Genomic DNA, 14964 nt, shown 5'->3' with positions numbered 1-14964 from the left:
AAAAAATTGAATTGAGCGATTTCTGCCTGAAGTTGCGATTTCCATTCACGATTTCCTTCAAATCAAGCTTTGTTCCCCCTTTTTGCCTTTTTGTCCCCTCTCTGTCTCTTTTTGTGCCCCCTTTGCCTCTTTATGCCTCCTCTGGGTCTTTCTCTTGCCCCCTTTGTGTCTCTATGCCCGCTCTTTCTCTCTCTGTGCCTCTCTCTGCCTCCTCTATCCCCCAAGCTGCATCAGTTGTGGACATAGCTTCAAGCACGAGTCCAGCAATGCCCGTCTATCCACTTTCCCTCCTGCAGGCTCTAATGCACGGCATACTTCCTGTATGTCATGTGACATACAGGAACCTGGAGTTTTGCCAGACACAAGAGCCGGCAGACGGCGATAGAGGACGGACAGCGTGGACTCGTGTGGAAGGTATGTCCAATGCTGCGGGCCGCACGCGCCGGGACTTTGGGGAAATTTGAAGCCACTTCTTCAAACTTCCCCATGTGGAAATGACGTGATTGCGATAATTGCCACTTTGACGATTCCGAAATTGTGATCTTGCATTGATCTGCTCTGCTGTCTGCACAGGCAGACAGCTGTTTGACCATTTGTTAGGTCTGAGTACTGCAGGTCCCTGGAAAAGAGACCTGTCTCCACTCTGCAAGCTGCAGAGTTGCTGTTCTGGGGAGGAATTTGCATCCACTTGTCATGCAAATTGCTTAGCTGCTTCCTCTGATGGCTTGCAGTATAAAAACCATTTTTTCCCAGAATTCCTTGCTGGTCATGATGGTTTGTTCCTGCTAACTTACCTGGAGTCTCAGTCTTTGCTAATTGTTTGCTAAGATTATCTTAGAGTAATTCCTTGGGACTGCACTTGCATTCCTTCTAGCGTAGTCAGGTTGTATTATCTGTATTGCCTTGTACTGTCTATCTGTTGCGATTGTCTTGTCATCAGCTGCGGTCGACAGGAAATCGTTCTGTCTGTTTGGATCGTATTTGCCCTAGCGGTAGTGGCGGTGGTTCCTTCTGTATTCTGCCTTAGGGGTGCAAGCCAGAGCAGCGGTTGCTACTGGTATCCTCATCTGTCTGTCTGTTTGGATCGCATTCGCCCTAGCGGTAGTGGCAGTGGTTCCTTCTGTATTCTGCCTTAGGGGTGCAAGCCAGAGAAGCGGTTGCTACTGGTGGCCCCATCTGTCTGTCTGTCTGGATCGAATTCGCCCTAGCGGTAGTGGCGGTGGTTCCTTCTGTACTCAGTCTGGGAGTGTAGGCCAGAGCTGCGGTTGCTACTGGTTGCTCCTTCTGTCTGTCTTGTCTGGAACGAACGCTTGCTGTAGGCTCGGTGAGGTAACCGTTTAGCAAACGTTCGCCTTCTCTATTCGTTTTTGTGTTACATTGGTTAGTTAGGGTTGGCGTGCTTTGTCTCTGTTGCGCTTTTCGTGCGGAGACCGCGCCATTAGCAAGTTTTGTCGCTGTTGCGCTTTTTGCGCGGCGACTGCGCTTAGCGAGTGTGTTTGTTATTTTCCTTGGCGTTCTGATCATTGTTGTTTGCTGTTGTGTCACTGTTGGCAATCGCTACTCTTGCGATTGCGTTCCCACTTGATTTCCATTGTTGTGTGTTCACCGTCGCCGGGGGGCGACTAGATTGGTGGACACACATACATTCTGTCGCTGTGCTCTCTCTCTCTCTCTCTCTGAGGGCTATCTTGCCCTGCATTGTTGCAATTCGTACAATTCCCATCTGGCGTCTGTGGCAGTGCAGAGGGGTTGTTCCTCTGCACTCCACAACTCCATCTGCCGGTGGGAATTTCCCTCTGCAGGTGCATTGCACCAAAGCTGGGTTCTGTCGTTTTATACGCTTGTGGAGGACTTCCGCAGTGTCAGCGCACATCTTGTGCGCTGACCACGGAGATAATTCCCCAATCGTTACAGATCTTGGAGATCGGTTTAAATTCGATTTATCTTTCAGGCCTAGTCATGATTTTCATAGCAGTGATGCATTGTAGGAGACATCATATGCTCCAATCTGAACTATCGCAAATACCTTCTGTTTTAAGAAGGCAAACTTTTATTTTGCATAGCATTTTAGTAAGAGGGCTTTTTGGTCTCTCTTACACCCATACACACTCCAGGGAGTTCTGGTTCACCATGAGCTTGCTGGGTAATCTGAAGCTCAAAGTCGCGATTCACAGAATTCCTACACGTATATCCCGAAAGGAATACAAAATTACTTCTGTGTGGTGCCCAAACTTTTTTTTTTTTACATAAATAGAGAAAAATGTCTACTGAGCATGTTCACGTGGCATAAATAAGAAAATTCTATGTGAAAATTGTACTCAGAATTGTAACCTGCTGTGAACATATTTTTGCAAATTCGCACTCACCATAATAATCTTATGGTTGCTGTGAAAATATATCCATACTAACTTACAATTTCATGATTTTGCTATGCAAACTCAGAAGTCAGGAAAATCTACATTCTTTTAGTTTTCCTCAAAGCACAGAATTTCTTTAGACATTTCCTGAGATTAGATAATCTTGCTAAAAGATGTGAGGTTAAAGCGTGTCCTAGATGGTCTTTGAAGGTTGGAGAGTGGAGAATGGGATGTGGAAGGATTATCAAGGTAGGGGAGAAACTTGTGAGAAGTCTTGGATACTAGAGTGGGAGGAGCTGATTCCTATGGAAGATTTGAGAACATTTGCATAAAGTTAAGAAAGGTTTTCTAAAATGGAATTAAACATGGTCTTGTTGGATTGAATCCCCAACCATGTTTCTCATGAAAAGCACAGCTTCTCTGCACTGGGAGTGGTAATTCTTCATAGAAAGGAAAATCCAGTTTGGTGCTCATCTACCCCATCACATCTTCTGTAACTCCTCCTCTTCCCCCTCTGCAGTGCTCATCTACTCCGTCACATCTTGTGCAACTCCTCCTCTTCCTCTTTTGCAGTGCTCATCTACCCCATCACGTCTTGTGTAATTCCTCCTCTTCTGCAGTAATCAACTACCCCGCCATGTCTTGTTTAACTCCTCCTCTTCCCCCTCTGCAGTGCTCATCTACCCCGCCATGTCTTGTTTAACTCCTCCTCTTCCCCCTCTGCAGTGCTCATCTACCCCGCCATGTCTTGTGTAACTCCTCCTCTTCCGTGCTCATCTACCCCATCATATCTTGTGTAACTGCTCCTCTTCCTCATCTGCAGTGCTCATCTCCCCGTCATGTCTTATGTAACTCCTCCTTTTCCTCCTCGGCAGGGTATGGACATATCGGTGTGGGCGACGGTGCTGGCAGTGATCTGGCTTCACCACAATTGCCAGGATCAGAAAGAGGAATGGGAGCTGCTGGAGGGCAAGGCCATCTCCTGGGCCAAGTCCAAAGCAGGTAAGTCCTCTGAAGACTGGTGATGGTAGGTGACTCTGGAACTGATATTTCTCTCTGTTTAAGAGAACTCTCTTTACAAGAGGTGTACTAAATTGTGGATAATTATTCAACATGCATTGTAGAGAAATTTTCATTTAGCTCATTCAAATGTGAATATCAGATCAGTAAAACTTAAAGGGATCCCTAGCAGAGATATAAAGTGCAAATCTGAACTTACCTGGGTCTTCCTCCAGCCCCCCGTAGCCCACGAGGTCCCTCAGTGTCCTCTGTGGTCCCGTTGGCTCAGTTAGGTGCTCAGCTTTGGCCGAAGTAGTGCGCAATTGCGAATGCAAGGCCCGTCCACGCACCCGGCTTGATCATGCACCCATCGCCAGAAGCCTCCTGTGCATGTGCGGTCGTGTGCAACTTCGGCCTAAGTCGCGCACCTACGGGAGCCTCCAGCGAGACCACAGAGGGGACCCAAAGGATGCGGAGGGACCTCGCGAGCTACGGGGGGCTGCAGGAAGCCCCATGTCAGTTCAGATTTGCATTCTATACCTCTGTTCAGGGTCCTTTTAACATTCCTGGAAAACGGTAAATTGGACTAGTTTTCTGTTTCAATAGTTTTTATTAAGTTTAAATTGGCATAACAAACAGATAGTTTGACATTCAGCATGGATCCACCCATTAGGGCAGCCCCCTCCTTCAACATCTTCAAGAAGGCCCTTAAAACTCACCTTTTCACTCTGGCCTACTACCCCTCACAAGTGCTCTAAACCCACAGCTGAACTCTGGTCCCTTACCCTAACACTCTCTCTAGATTGTAAGCCTTTGGGCAGGGTCCTCCTCCTTTTGTGTCCTACCTGATCTTGCACCTCCATTACTGTGCACCCATGCTATACACCTGAGTGAACATGACTTGCCTAATCTCCATGCTCCATCCAGTGACTGACTAAGCATTACCTGGTACTCATACTGTGCTGCATGATCTGGTTTTCTTGTATTCCTGTATTGCTGTACAGTACAGACCAAAAGTTTGGACACACCTTCTCATTCAAAGAATTTTCTTTATTTTCATGACTATGAACATTGTAGATTCACACTGAAGGCATCCAAACTATGAATTAACACATGTGGAAGTATAGTACATAACCAAAAAGTGTGAAACAACTGAAAATACAGTGGTGTGAAAAACTATTTGCCCCCTTCCTGATTTCTTATTCTTTTGCATGTTTGTCACACTTAAATGTTTCTGCTCAGCAAAAACCGTTAACTATTAGTCAAAGATAACATAATTGAACACAAAATGCAGTTTTAAATGATGGTTTTTATTATTTAGTGAGAAAAAAACCTCAAAACCTATATGGAGCCGTGTGAAAAAGAAATTGCCCCCTGAACCTAATAACTGGTTGGGCCACCCTTAGCAGCAATAACTGCAATCAAGCGCTTGCGATAACTTGCAATGAGTCTTTTACAGCGCTCTGGAGGAATTTTGGCCCACTCATCTTTGCAGAATTGTTGTAATTCAGCTTTATTTGAGGGTTTTCTAGCATGAACCGCCTTTTTAAGGTCATGCCACAACATCTCAATAGGATTTAGGTCAGGACTTTGACTAGGCCACTCCAAAGTCTTCTTTTTGTTTTTCTTCAGCCATTCAGAGGTGGATTTGCTGGTGTGTTTTGAGTCATTGTCCTGCTGCAGCACCCAAGATCGCTTCAGCTTGAGTTGACGAACAGATGGCCGGACATTCTCCTTCAGGATTTTTTGGTAGACAGTATAATTCATGGTTCCATCTATCACAGCAAGCCTTCCAGGTCCTGAAGCAGCAAAACAACCCCAGACCATCACACTATCACCACCATATTTTACTGTTGGTATGATGTTCTTTTGCTGAAATGCTGTGTAACTTTTATGCCAGATGTAACGGGACACGCACCTTCCAAAAAGTTCAACTTTTGTCTCGTCGGTCCATAAGGTATTTTCCCCAAAGTCTTGGCAATCATTGAGATGTTTTTTAGCAAAATTGAGACGAGCCTTAATGTTCTTTTTGCTTAAAAGTGGTTTGCGCCTTGGATATCTGCCATGCAGGCCGTTTTTGCCCAGTCTCTTTCTTATGGTGGAGTCGTGAACACTGACCTTAATTGAGGCAAGTGAGGCCTGCAGTTCTTTAGATGTTGTCCTGGGGTCTTTTGTGGCCTCTCGGATGAGTTTTCTCTGCGCTCTTGGGGTAATATTGGTTGGCCGGCCACTCCTGGGAAGGTTCATCACTGTTCCATGTTTTTGCCATTTGTGGATAATGGCTCTCACTGTGGTTCGCTGGAGTCCCAAAGCTTTAGAAATGGCTTTATAACCTTTACCAGACTGATAGATCTCAATTACAGTACTTTTGTTCTCATTTGTTCCTGAATTTCTTTGGATCTTGGCATGATGTCTAGCTTTTGAGGTGCTTTTGGTCTACTTCTCTGTGTCAGATAGCTCCTATTTAAGTGATTTCTTGATTGAACAGGTGTGGCAGTAATCAGGCCTGGGGGTGACTACAGAAATTGAACTCAGGTGTGATAAACCACAGTTAAGTTATTTTTTAACAAGGGGGGCAATCACTTTTTCACACAGGGCCATGTAGATTTGGAGTTTTTTTTCTCACTAAATAATAAAAAAACAACATTTAAAACTGCATTTTGTGTTCAATTATGTTATCTTTGAGGGCCCGTTTCCACTAGCGCGAATTCGCATGCAGACAATGCATGCGGATTCGCATAGGCAATACAAGTAGATGGGACTGTTTCCACTTGTCAGTTTTCATTTGCGTTTTTATGTGCAGGATTTTTCTGCACGGTAGACCCTGCAGAATTCGCCTGCGTGTGGAATGCAGGCGAATCGCAGGCAATGTATTTAATAGGGAAATCGCATGCGTTTTTTGCATGCGTTTTTTTCCGCGATTTCGCGTGCGATTTCGCATTGAAAGTAATGTAAATTGACACAGGCAGTGACATGGTTAAAATCGCATATACCCTGCCTATGCGAAATCGCATGCGAAATCGCGGCAAAAAACGCATGCGGAATCGCATCCGCATGCGATTTTGTCAGCGGTGATATGCGGCGATTCCGCACCGCACTAGTGGAAACGGGCCCTGAAGGTTTTTGATGAGCAGAAACATTTAAGTGTGACAAACATGCAAAAGAATAAGAAATCAGGAAGGGAGCAAATAGTTTTTCACACCACTGTATGTCATAGTCTAGGTTCTTCAAAGTATCCACCTTTTGCTTTGATTACTGCTTTGCACACTATTGGCATTCTCTTGATGAGCTTCAAGAGGTAGTCACCTGAAATGGGCTTCCAACAGTCTTGAAGGAGTTCCCAGAGATGCTTAGCACTTGTTTGCCCTTTTGCCTTCACACTGCAGTCCAGCTCACCCCAAACCATCTCGATTGGGTTCAGGTCTGGTGACTGTGGAGGCCAGGTCATCTGGCGCAGCACCCCATCACTCTCCTTCCTGGTCAAATAGCCCTTACACAGCCTGGAGGTGTGTTTGGGGTCATTGTCCTGTTGAAAAATAAATGATGGTCCAACTAAACGCAAACCGGATGGAATAGCATGCTGCTGCAAGATGCTGTGGAAGCCATGCTGGTTCAGTATGCCTTCAATTTTGAATAAATTCCCAACAGTGTCACCAGCAAAGCACCCCCACACCATCACACCTCCTTCTCCATACTGCACGGTGGGAACCAGGCATGTAGACACCATCCGTTCACCTTTTCTGCGTCGCACAAAGACACAGTGGTTGGAACCAAAAATCTCACATTTGGACTCATCAGATCAAAGCACAGATTTTCACTGGTCTAATGTCCATTCCTTGTGTTCTTTAGCCCAAACAAGTCTCTTCTGCTTGTTGCCTGTCCTTAGCAGTGGTTTCCTAGCAGATATGCTACCATGAAGGCCTGATTCACACAGTCTCCTCTTAACAGTTGTTCTAGAGATGTGTCTGCTGCTAGAACTCTGTGTGACATTGACCTGGTCTCTAATCTGAGCTGCTGTTAACCTGCGATTTCTGAGGCTGGTGACTCGGATGAACTTATCCTCCGCAGCAGAGGTGACTCTTGGTCTTCCTTTCCTGGGGCGGTCCGCATGTGAGCCAGTTTCTTTGTAGCGTTTGATGGTTTTTGAGACTGCACTTGGGGACACTTTCAAAGTTTTCCCCAATTTTTCGGACTGACTGACCTTCATTTCTTAAAGTAATGATGGCCACTCGTTTTTCTTTACTTAGCTGCTTTTTTCTTGCCATAATACAAATTCTAACAGTCTAGTCAGTAGGACTATCAGCTGTGTATCCACCTGACTTCTCCACAACGCAACTGATGGTCCCATCCCCATTTGTAAGCCAAGAAATCCCACTTATTAAACCTGACAGGGCATACCTGTGAAGTGAAAACCATTTCAGGTGACTACCTCTTGAAGCTCATCAAGAGAATGCCCAGAGTGTGCAAAGCAGTAATCAAAGCAAAAGGTGGCTACTTTGAAGAACCTAGAATATGACATATTTTTAGTTGTTTCACACTTTTTGGTTATGTACTATACTTCCACATGTGTTAATTCATAGTTTGGATGCCTTCAGTGTGAATCTACAATGTTTATAGTCATGAAAATTAAGAAAACTCTTTGAATGAGAAGGTGTGTCCAAACTTTTGGTCTGCACTGTATGTCACCCCTAAATATTGTCTGTAACCTAAACTAATGTCCAGCGCTGCGTAATATGTTGGCGCTTTATAAATGCAATAAATAATAAATATATTGTATTACATATCTTCTCAAAAACATCATAAACCTCATAACACAATGTCACCGAGATACTAGGGCGAGAAAGCCCTAGTTGTAGGGAGCAGGTGTAGTTCACTTGGAGTATCAAGAAACTTCAAATATGATCCAATACAGAACATATATTAAAATTTAAGTATAAGCTATAACAATGACAGTAAAAGTGAGAATAATATCCTATTGGATACTGACAGCCAATTTAAGTTGGTTTTCTGTCTAGAATAGCATACTTGCCTCGGCCCAGTCCAGGCCATTCAGCCCTTTTCAGAATAACGGGGGCTAGGTTGTGCCGCCCGGTCTTGCATGTGCGCAGGACGCCATCACACACTGACGCCTGTGTGCCGGCGCTACTACCATGGAAATGTCAAACTGTCTCTTTGTAAGCCGGCACACTTACACATTTAGCAGGGGATCAAATAATTTCCCTCTCTAAAATTCTTGGTCAAAAAGAATCTCAGGAGGGTACAGAGTTCTACTTACCGAGAAGTGTTAACAATTGAATATGCTTTCGGTTATGACTTAAAGGACATAGGGGGTGACAACTGCAATCGCTCTTTACTTACCTGGGGCTTCCCCCAGCCAATAGTTGTCTTCTGGGTCCCTCGCCGTAGCTCCAGTGCTCCCCGGTGTCCTGATGGCTGCCTGTAAGGCTTGCCAACTTATTGGCCAGTCGTTGCTTCTGCACATGCACAGGCGCACGCAGCCCCACCCGCACAAATGCTCCCACGCCACTGGGCACGTATTGCACCTGCACATATAGTACGCACCCAATGACGTGGCACATGAGCAGCCAAACGTGCCTGCTCATATGGTGAGAAGCCCCAGGTAAATAAAGATTGATTGCAGTTGTCACCTCGTATGTCCTTTTAAGACAAACAAATGCTTATAGACGTTCTTAACGCTGTCCCCCTTCACCTATGCCTAACACTAACCCCCTCCACTGCTCCCAACCCTTCCACTTATGCTTAACAATAGCCCCTTCCACCTTACATTACATTAATCAGAAATAGTTATTTAAACCTTCTTTGGGTGGTATTTTTGTGCCAATAATTATTTTATGTTCCTTTTTGCAAGCACGTGTGCTGTGCTTATCAGTGGCAGAAGATGAAAATTGACGCCTAATGAGGCTTTAGAAGTTTCATAGAGCTTGATTCACTAACTGACACTAAGCCGGTTAGTAAACCTTAAGACCTAGTGGGCGCAAACCACAGAGTTAGGTGGTTTGTGCCCACACATTGCGCACAGCCCAGCGCAGTACATGCGCAGCTGTTAATAGTGAGCGGTGCGACGATAACGTCACACCCGCTGCCCTGTAAACGTCGCACTAGGTGCGCCGAAAACTGCGCATCGGGTGCATTGATGCGCCGTTTTCGGTGCACCGAGTGCGACGTTTACAGGGCAGCGGGTGTGACTTTATCATCGCACCGCTCACTAGTAACGGCTGCGCACGCACTGTGCTGTGCGCGATGTAGCTTTGCGCAGTTATTAGTGCCCGCAAAGCTACTTTTCGGGCACTAAGTGGCTTTTCACTCCGGCTAAGCGCCGGCTAGTGAATCAAGCCCATAAGGTGTAAATATACTGTCTGAAAAGCAGCAAATGGTTTAATGTTTGCACAAGCATGAGCTGCCTCCTTGTCGCTGGTTGTTAGTTGTGGGTATACGCCTGGCTTACAAGAGCACAAAGCAACAATGTGCACCATCAAACACAACCTGGCAGTGTATGAACATGGAAAGTGTTCTCAGAGTCGGTTCTAGGCTTTTGCCTGCCGGAAACAAACTTGAGAGGATGACCCCCCACGAGATTTGGAATGGCACCCGACACTTTACTCTGCTTCATTTAATGTTCTCACATGACATGCAGCAGCTCAACACAATAGCACTCCGGCTGGCTGCGAGTCTGTGACAATCAAACTGTTCGCCCTCAGCCACTCCATTCCTTCTCAGTCAGGTACACACAGTATATAAAATGCTGCCTCTGAATTTTCTGCGCCTGATGCAAATGTTTCACCTTGCTTCATGAGAGAACCGGCCCTGAGTGGTCTGCACACGCAGATAGGCACCCAGTATAACAAGTTAGAACTCTCTACTGAAGAAAAACATGCAGAGATAAATCTTACACAACCATCGGATAGTGCAGCTTGCTTAGAACAGAGAACGCTGAGTGAGTACAGGAAATGACAACCCCACAAAGATTACAAAGTTATAGTAAAACAACCACAAGATGTCACTGTGTGTAAAACGTGATGTTTTACACACAGTGACATCTTGTGGTTGTTTTACTATACTGCAGTTTAAGGTAATAATCCTGTTAATGCTGCTGTATTGTATTGTATTGTATTGTTGGGGTTATTTCTTCCTCACATGGAGGTGAAGTCTTGCAATTACCTTCTGCTTCACACCAGGATGATGTTGTGTTATGGGTGGAGCCAGACAGGGACACGGAGCTAGGCATAAATCAGGACCATGCTGTAGTACATGGCCTGACATATCATTGCTATGCTGTAAACATGGCCTGACATATCATTGCTATGCTGTTGACACCCAGCTATATTTGTCATTCAAACCTGACGTCACAGACCCTACTCCACAAATAAACGCATGCTTAGCTGAGCTTCAGGAGTGGATGAATAATAATTGGCTAAAACTTAATGCTGACAAAACTGAGGTTCTTGTTATCGAGGGCCAGGGCTCAACAGCAAAGCAGCTCCAGTCTCAACCAACACCGCTAAGGATAGGGAGCTCAGACCTGAACAACTCAGACTGTGTGCGCAGCCTGGGAGTACTGATTGATGGGAAATTAAGCTTCAGGAATCAAATATCAGCTGTTGTGAAACATTCCTTCTTTCACCTAAGGAATATTGCAAGGATTAAACACCTAATTCCTTCAGAGGATCTTCCAACCCTAGTTCATGCCTTCGTCACATCAAGGTTAGACTACTGCAACGTCCTCTACACAGGCCTGCATAAGAAAGACTTACGCCGCCTGCAATTAGTACAGAATGCCGCCGCAAGGCTGTTAACGAGCCAACCCCGCCATTGCCACATAACACCAACCCTGAGCTCACTCCACTGGCTACCGATAAAATGGAGAATTCTGTTTAAGATTGGCTTACTGACATTCAAATCCTTGCACAATCTGGGCCCTGGATACCTGAAGGACTTGTTGCAACTACATCACACCCCCCACAATCTTAGATCAAAAGGACGTAACACCTTGGTCACCCCCAGAGTCCACCTCAAAACCTTTGGAGACAGAGCCTTTTGTCATGCTGCCCCTACACTTTGGAACTCCCTGCCACACCCAATCAGGACAGCCCCATCCCTGGAAACATTTAGGTCTAAACTGAAAACCTACCTCTTTAGTCTGGCATTCATGAACATCTGACTATCTCCTCTGTAACACAACCCAGCCTGAAACCCTGTATTAATCTGAGACACAGCTATGCGCTTTGAGTCCTATGGGAGAAAAGCGCTTTACAAATGTTATTGTATTGTATTATTGTATTGTATAGTAAGATACACGAGGGAGGATGTTACAAGATCGCTTTATCGATTAGCTCTGGGAAAATGTGTTCTCTGGATTGTGTTCAAATGAATGTGTTCAAATAAAATATTGTCGCCATACATTGTACTAGGGACATATTTTAAATGCTGCGATAACCAGGACAAATGGGCCAATAAAATGTGTGGGTTTTATCCACGGTAGCACATTTTTATTTTAAAAATTTAATGGCTGAAAATTGGGAAATTATTTTTTTTCCCCATTTTTTTCTTATTGCCTTTAAAATGCATTTAGAATAAGATAATTCTTAGCAAAACATACCACCCAAAGAGCGAAATTGGTCGCAAAAAAACCCCCAAGATATAGATCATTTAGTTGTGAGAAGTAGCATACCTCCCAACTTTTTGAGATGAGAAAGAGGGACACTTAAGCCACACCCATGCCACGCCCCATCACACCCCTGATCACGCCTCTTCCACACCCCTAGTCACGCACCTGATAAAAATTTCATGAGTAAAATATGTTGTTTTATAATTCAAACCTCACTGGTCCTTTCTATCCTGGTTCATTTTCATTAATTTTAACATTTTAAAATTAGTAATATATCAATTTAAAGGATGGGAATAAAGTTTAGAGTCAATCAAACACATTTTTAGTAGAGAAATATATATATTTACATAGAAAGAGGGACAAATGAGGAGGAAAGAGGGACAGAGTGACAGGGCTCCCAAAGAGGGACAGTTGGGAGCTATGAAAGTAGTGATAAAGTTATTGGTGAATTCATGGGATGAGCGCTGAAATGTGGAAATTGCTCTGGTCCATAAAGGAAAAAAACCCATAGTGGTGAACTAGATAACACGCAGCAGTAACCTCTATCTTCTGGAATGCTTCTACAAGCTACTAATGATGCTGACTAATAATACTGATTTGTGCCTATCAGATGGACTTCCAGGGACGGATCTAGACCAAGTTGCGCTTGGGGCAAGGTCAGGTTTTGGCGACTAAAGCTCAGGTTTTGGAGCCTAAACTGCCATTCCCCATGCAAATTTTGCAGCCTTTTTAAGAGTTCAACAAACTGCGCCTGGGGCAAGAGACCCGCCCCCCCCAGCCCCAGATCCGTCCCTGTGGACTTCCTGCTCGATTTTGATTGGCCCATTTCAAAGCTGCTTGCAAATCAGAATAATATACATCCTATTCAGTATCTGTATTATTGTCTCTCCAGGTTCCTCTCTGGGAAGTTTTGTGAAAGCCGCTAATGGGCTGCTGAAATCTTCTGTGGACCCCAAAGTGTTCGGCCTGTGAGAGGAGGAGGCAGTGGGAGGAACCAAGATGGCGGCAGGCTCCTCCTCCTGAATGTTGCATATTCCTTCTTTGCCAAGTGCTGAGTTAGTTTTGTGCCTTTTTTACCTGTTACCCAAACCAAAGTTACAGCAACAAGTGCTCTTTGTAGGTGATTGAGGAGGAATATGATCTGTGTTGCACTATATACGTCTTGTCGTTCTGTGCTGCGTCATGCAGCTCCTAATTTTGTTTGTTTGTTAGATAATTCTTAGCAATAACTAAAAGAATAAACTGCTTTAAAGGATACCCGAAGTGACGTGTGACATGAGATAGACATGGGTATGTACAGTGCCAAGCAAACTTATAATTATGCTGTGTTCCTTTTTTTTCTTTCTTTGCCTGAAAGAGTTAAATATCACGTATGTAAGCGACTGATTCAGTTCTGACTCAGACAGAAGGTGACTACAGTGTGACCCTCACTGATAAGAAATTCCCCTTTTTACCTCTTTCTTGCTCTCAGAAGCCATTTTCTGCTAGGAAAGTGTTTTATAGTTGGAATGTCTTATCAGTGAGGGTCACACTGTAGCCACTCAGGACTGAGTCAACCACTTACATACCTGATATTTAACTCTTTCAGGCAGAGAAAGAAAAAAAGGAACACAGCATAGACATGTGTACAGTACCTAGCACACAAATAACTATCTCATCATGTCATGTGTCACTTCGGGTATCCTTTAACTGTTGGTATAATTGCTGCAATAAATTGAAGGGGAACCCCTGTACTAACCACTGACCCAGACACTAGTGTGGTAATGGGGATTTCACCTTCCCCTTTAACTGTCGCTTATTAACGTGCCTTCTCTGTCCAGTGATCAGAAATGGTCAAGGAGATGTAAACAACTTCAGCCTTGTATGCAGATTTAATGTGAGTTGTAGGGCTCGTTTCCACTATTGCGGTGCGGAATTGCCTGGATTCCACCGCTGATGAAATCGCATGCGGATGCGATTCCGCACGCGTTTTTTTCCGCGAATTCGCATAGCTGAGGGTATATGCGATTTTAACCATGTCACTGCCTGTGTGAATTAACATTGGTACATATGCGAATTCGCGGCAAAAAACGCATGGGGAACACGCATGCGATTTCCCTATTAAATACATTGTGTGCGATTCGCATTCCACACGCAGGCGGATTCTGAGGGCTCTGCCGTGCAGAAAAGTCCTGCACAGAAAGACGCACAGCAAAACTGACAAGTGGAAACAGGCCCATCCACTTGTATTGGCTGTGTGAATCCGCATGCGGACAACGCATGCGGATTCGCGATAGTGGAAACGGGCCCGTAAGAAGCATGCGATAGCGTTATTCATAATTAGGGATGATTAATGAGATGTAAATACTTCAGAAAGTATGCAAATGCAAATTTTTTATGAAAATATATGCAGCTTGAAAAAGGACCAATCAGTTTGAGGGCCCATTCACACTTGAGGGGGAATCGCGCAATTCCTGCTCAAGGCAAACCGCTAGCGTTTTTTTAAAAACCGCTGCAGCATGTAACACATGGCAGTGTTCTCACTGGCGCGGTTGCGGTTAGCGATAACCGCAAACGTGTTACATGCAGTGGCTTGCCGGCGATTAGCGTTTAGCGGTCCCGATTAGCATGCATAGCACCGCTAATCGCGATTGCGCCAAAACCGTTGCGTGTCCAGTGATTTTTCTGCGTTGATCGCGGGAAAATCACTCCCGCAAATTTTAGATGTGAACGGGGCCTTAAAGAGAACCTGAGGTGTGTTTAAAGAATGTTATCTGCATAAAGAGGCTGGATCTGCCTATACAGCCCAGCCCCTGTTGCTATCCCAAACCCCCCTAAGGTCCCCCTGCACTCTGCAATCAGACACAGATCACAGCCGTGTTGTGAGGCTGTGTTTACATCTGTAGTGTCAGTTTCAGCTGCTCCCCCGCCTCCTGCATAGCTCCTGTCCCTGCCCCCGTCCCTTCCCTCCAATCAGCAGGGAAGGAAGGGATGCAGGCGGGG

General features: G+C 45.0%; 1 protein-coding gene across 3 annotated transcripts in view; it reads left to right on the top strand.

The window, feature by feature from the left end:
- The window catches only part of LOC137532272 (von Willebrand factor A domain-containing protein 5A-like), a 135870-nt gene extending 121135 nt beyond the window's left edge, over nucleotides 1-14735 (top strand). For all 3 annotated transcript variants that reach the window (XM_068252626.1, XM_068252616.1, XM_068252608.1), the window contains 2 exons: nucleotides 3233-3359; nucleotides 12875-14735. In XM_068252626.1, coding sequence (XP_068108727.1) covers nucleotides 3233-3359; nucleotides 12875-12954 — 207 coding nt within the window. In that variant the 3' untranslated portion in view covers nucleotides 12955-14735. The remainder of the gene's footprint in view (nucleotides 1-3232; nucleotides 3360-12874) is intronic.
- Nucleotides 14736-14964: the final 229 nt, after the last annotated feature.

This window comes from Hyperolius riggenbachi, chromosome 1 (genome assembly GCF_040937935.1).
Source record: "Hyperolius riggenbachi isolate aHypRig1 chromosome 1, aHypRig1.pri, whole genome shotgun sequence".
Lineage (NCBI taxonomy): Eukaryota > Metazoa > Chordata > Amphibia > Anura > Hyperoliidae > Hyperolius > Hyperolius riggenbachi.
Note: the sequence above shows the minus strand (reverse complement) of the source record. Positions and strands in the feature narration are given on the sequence as shown.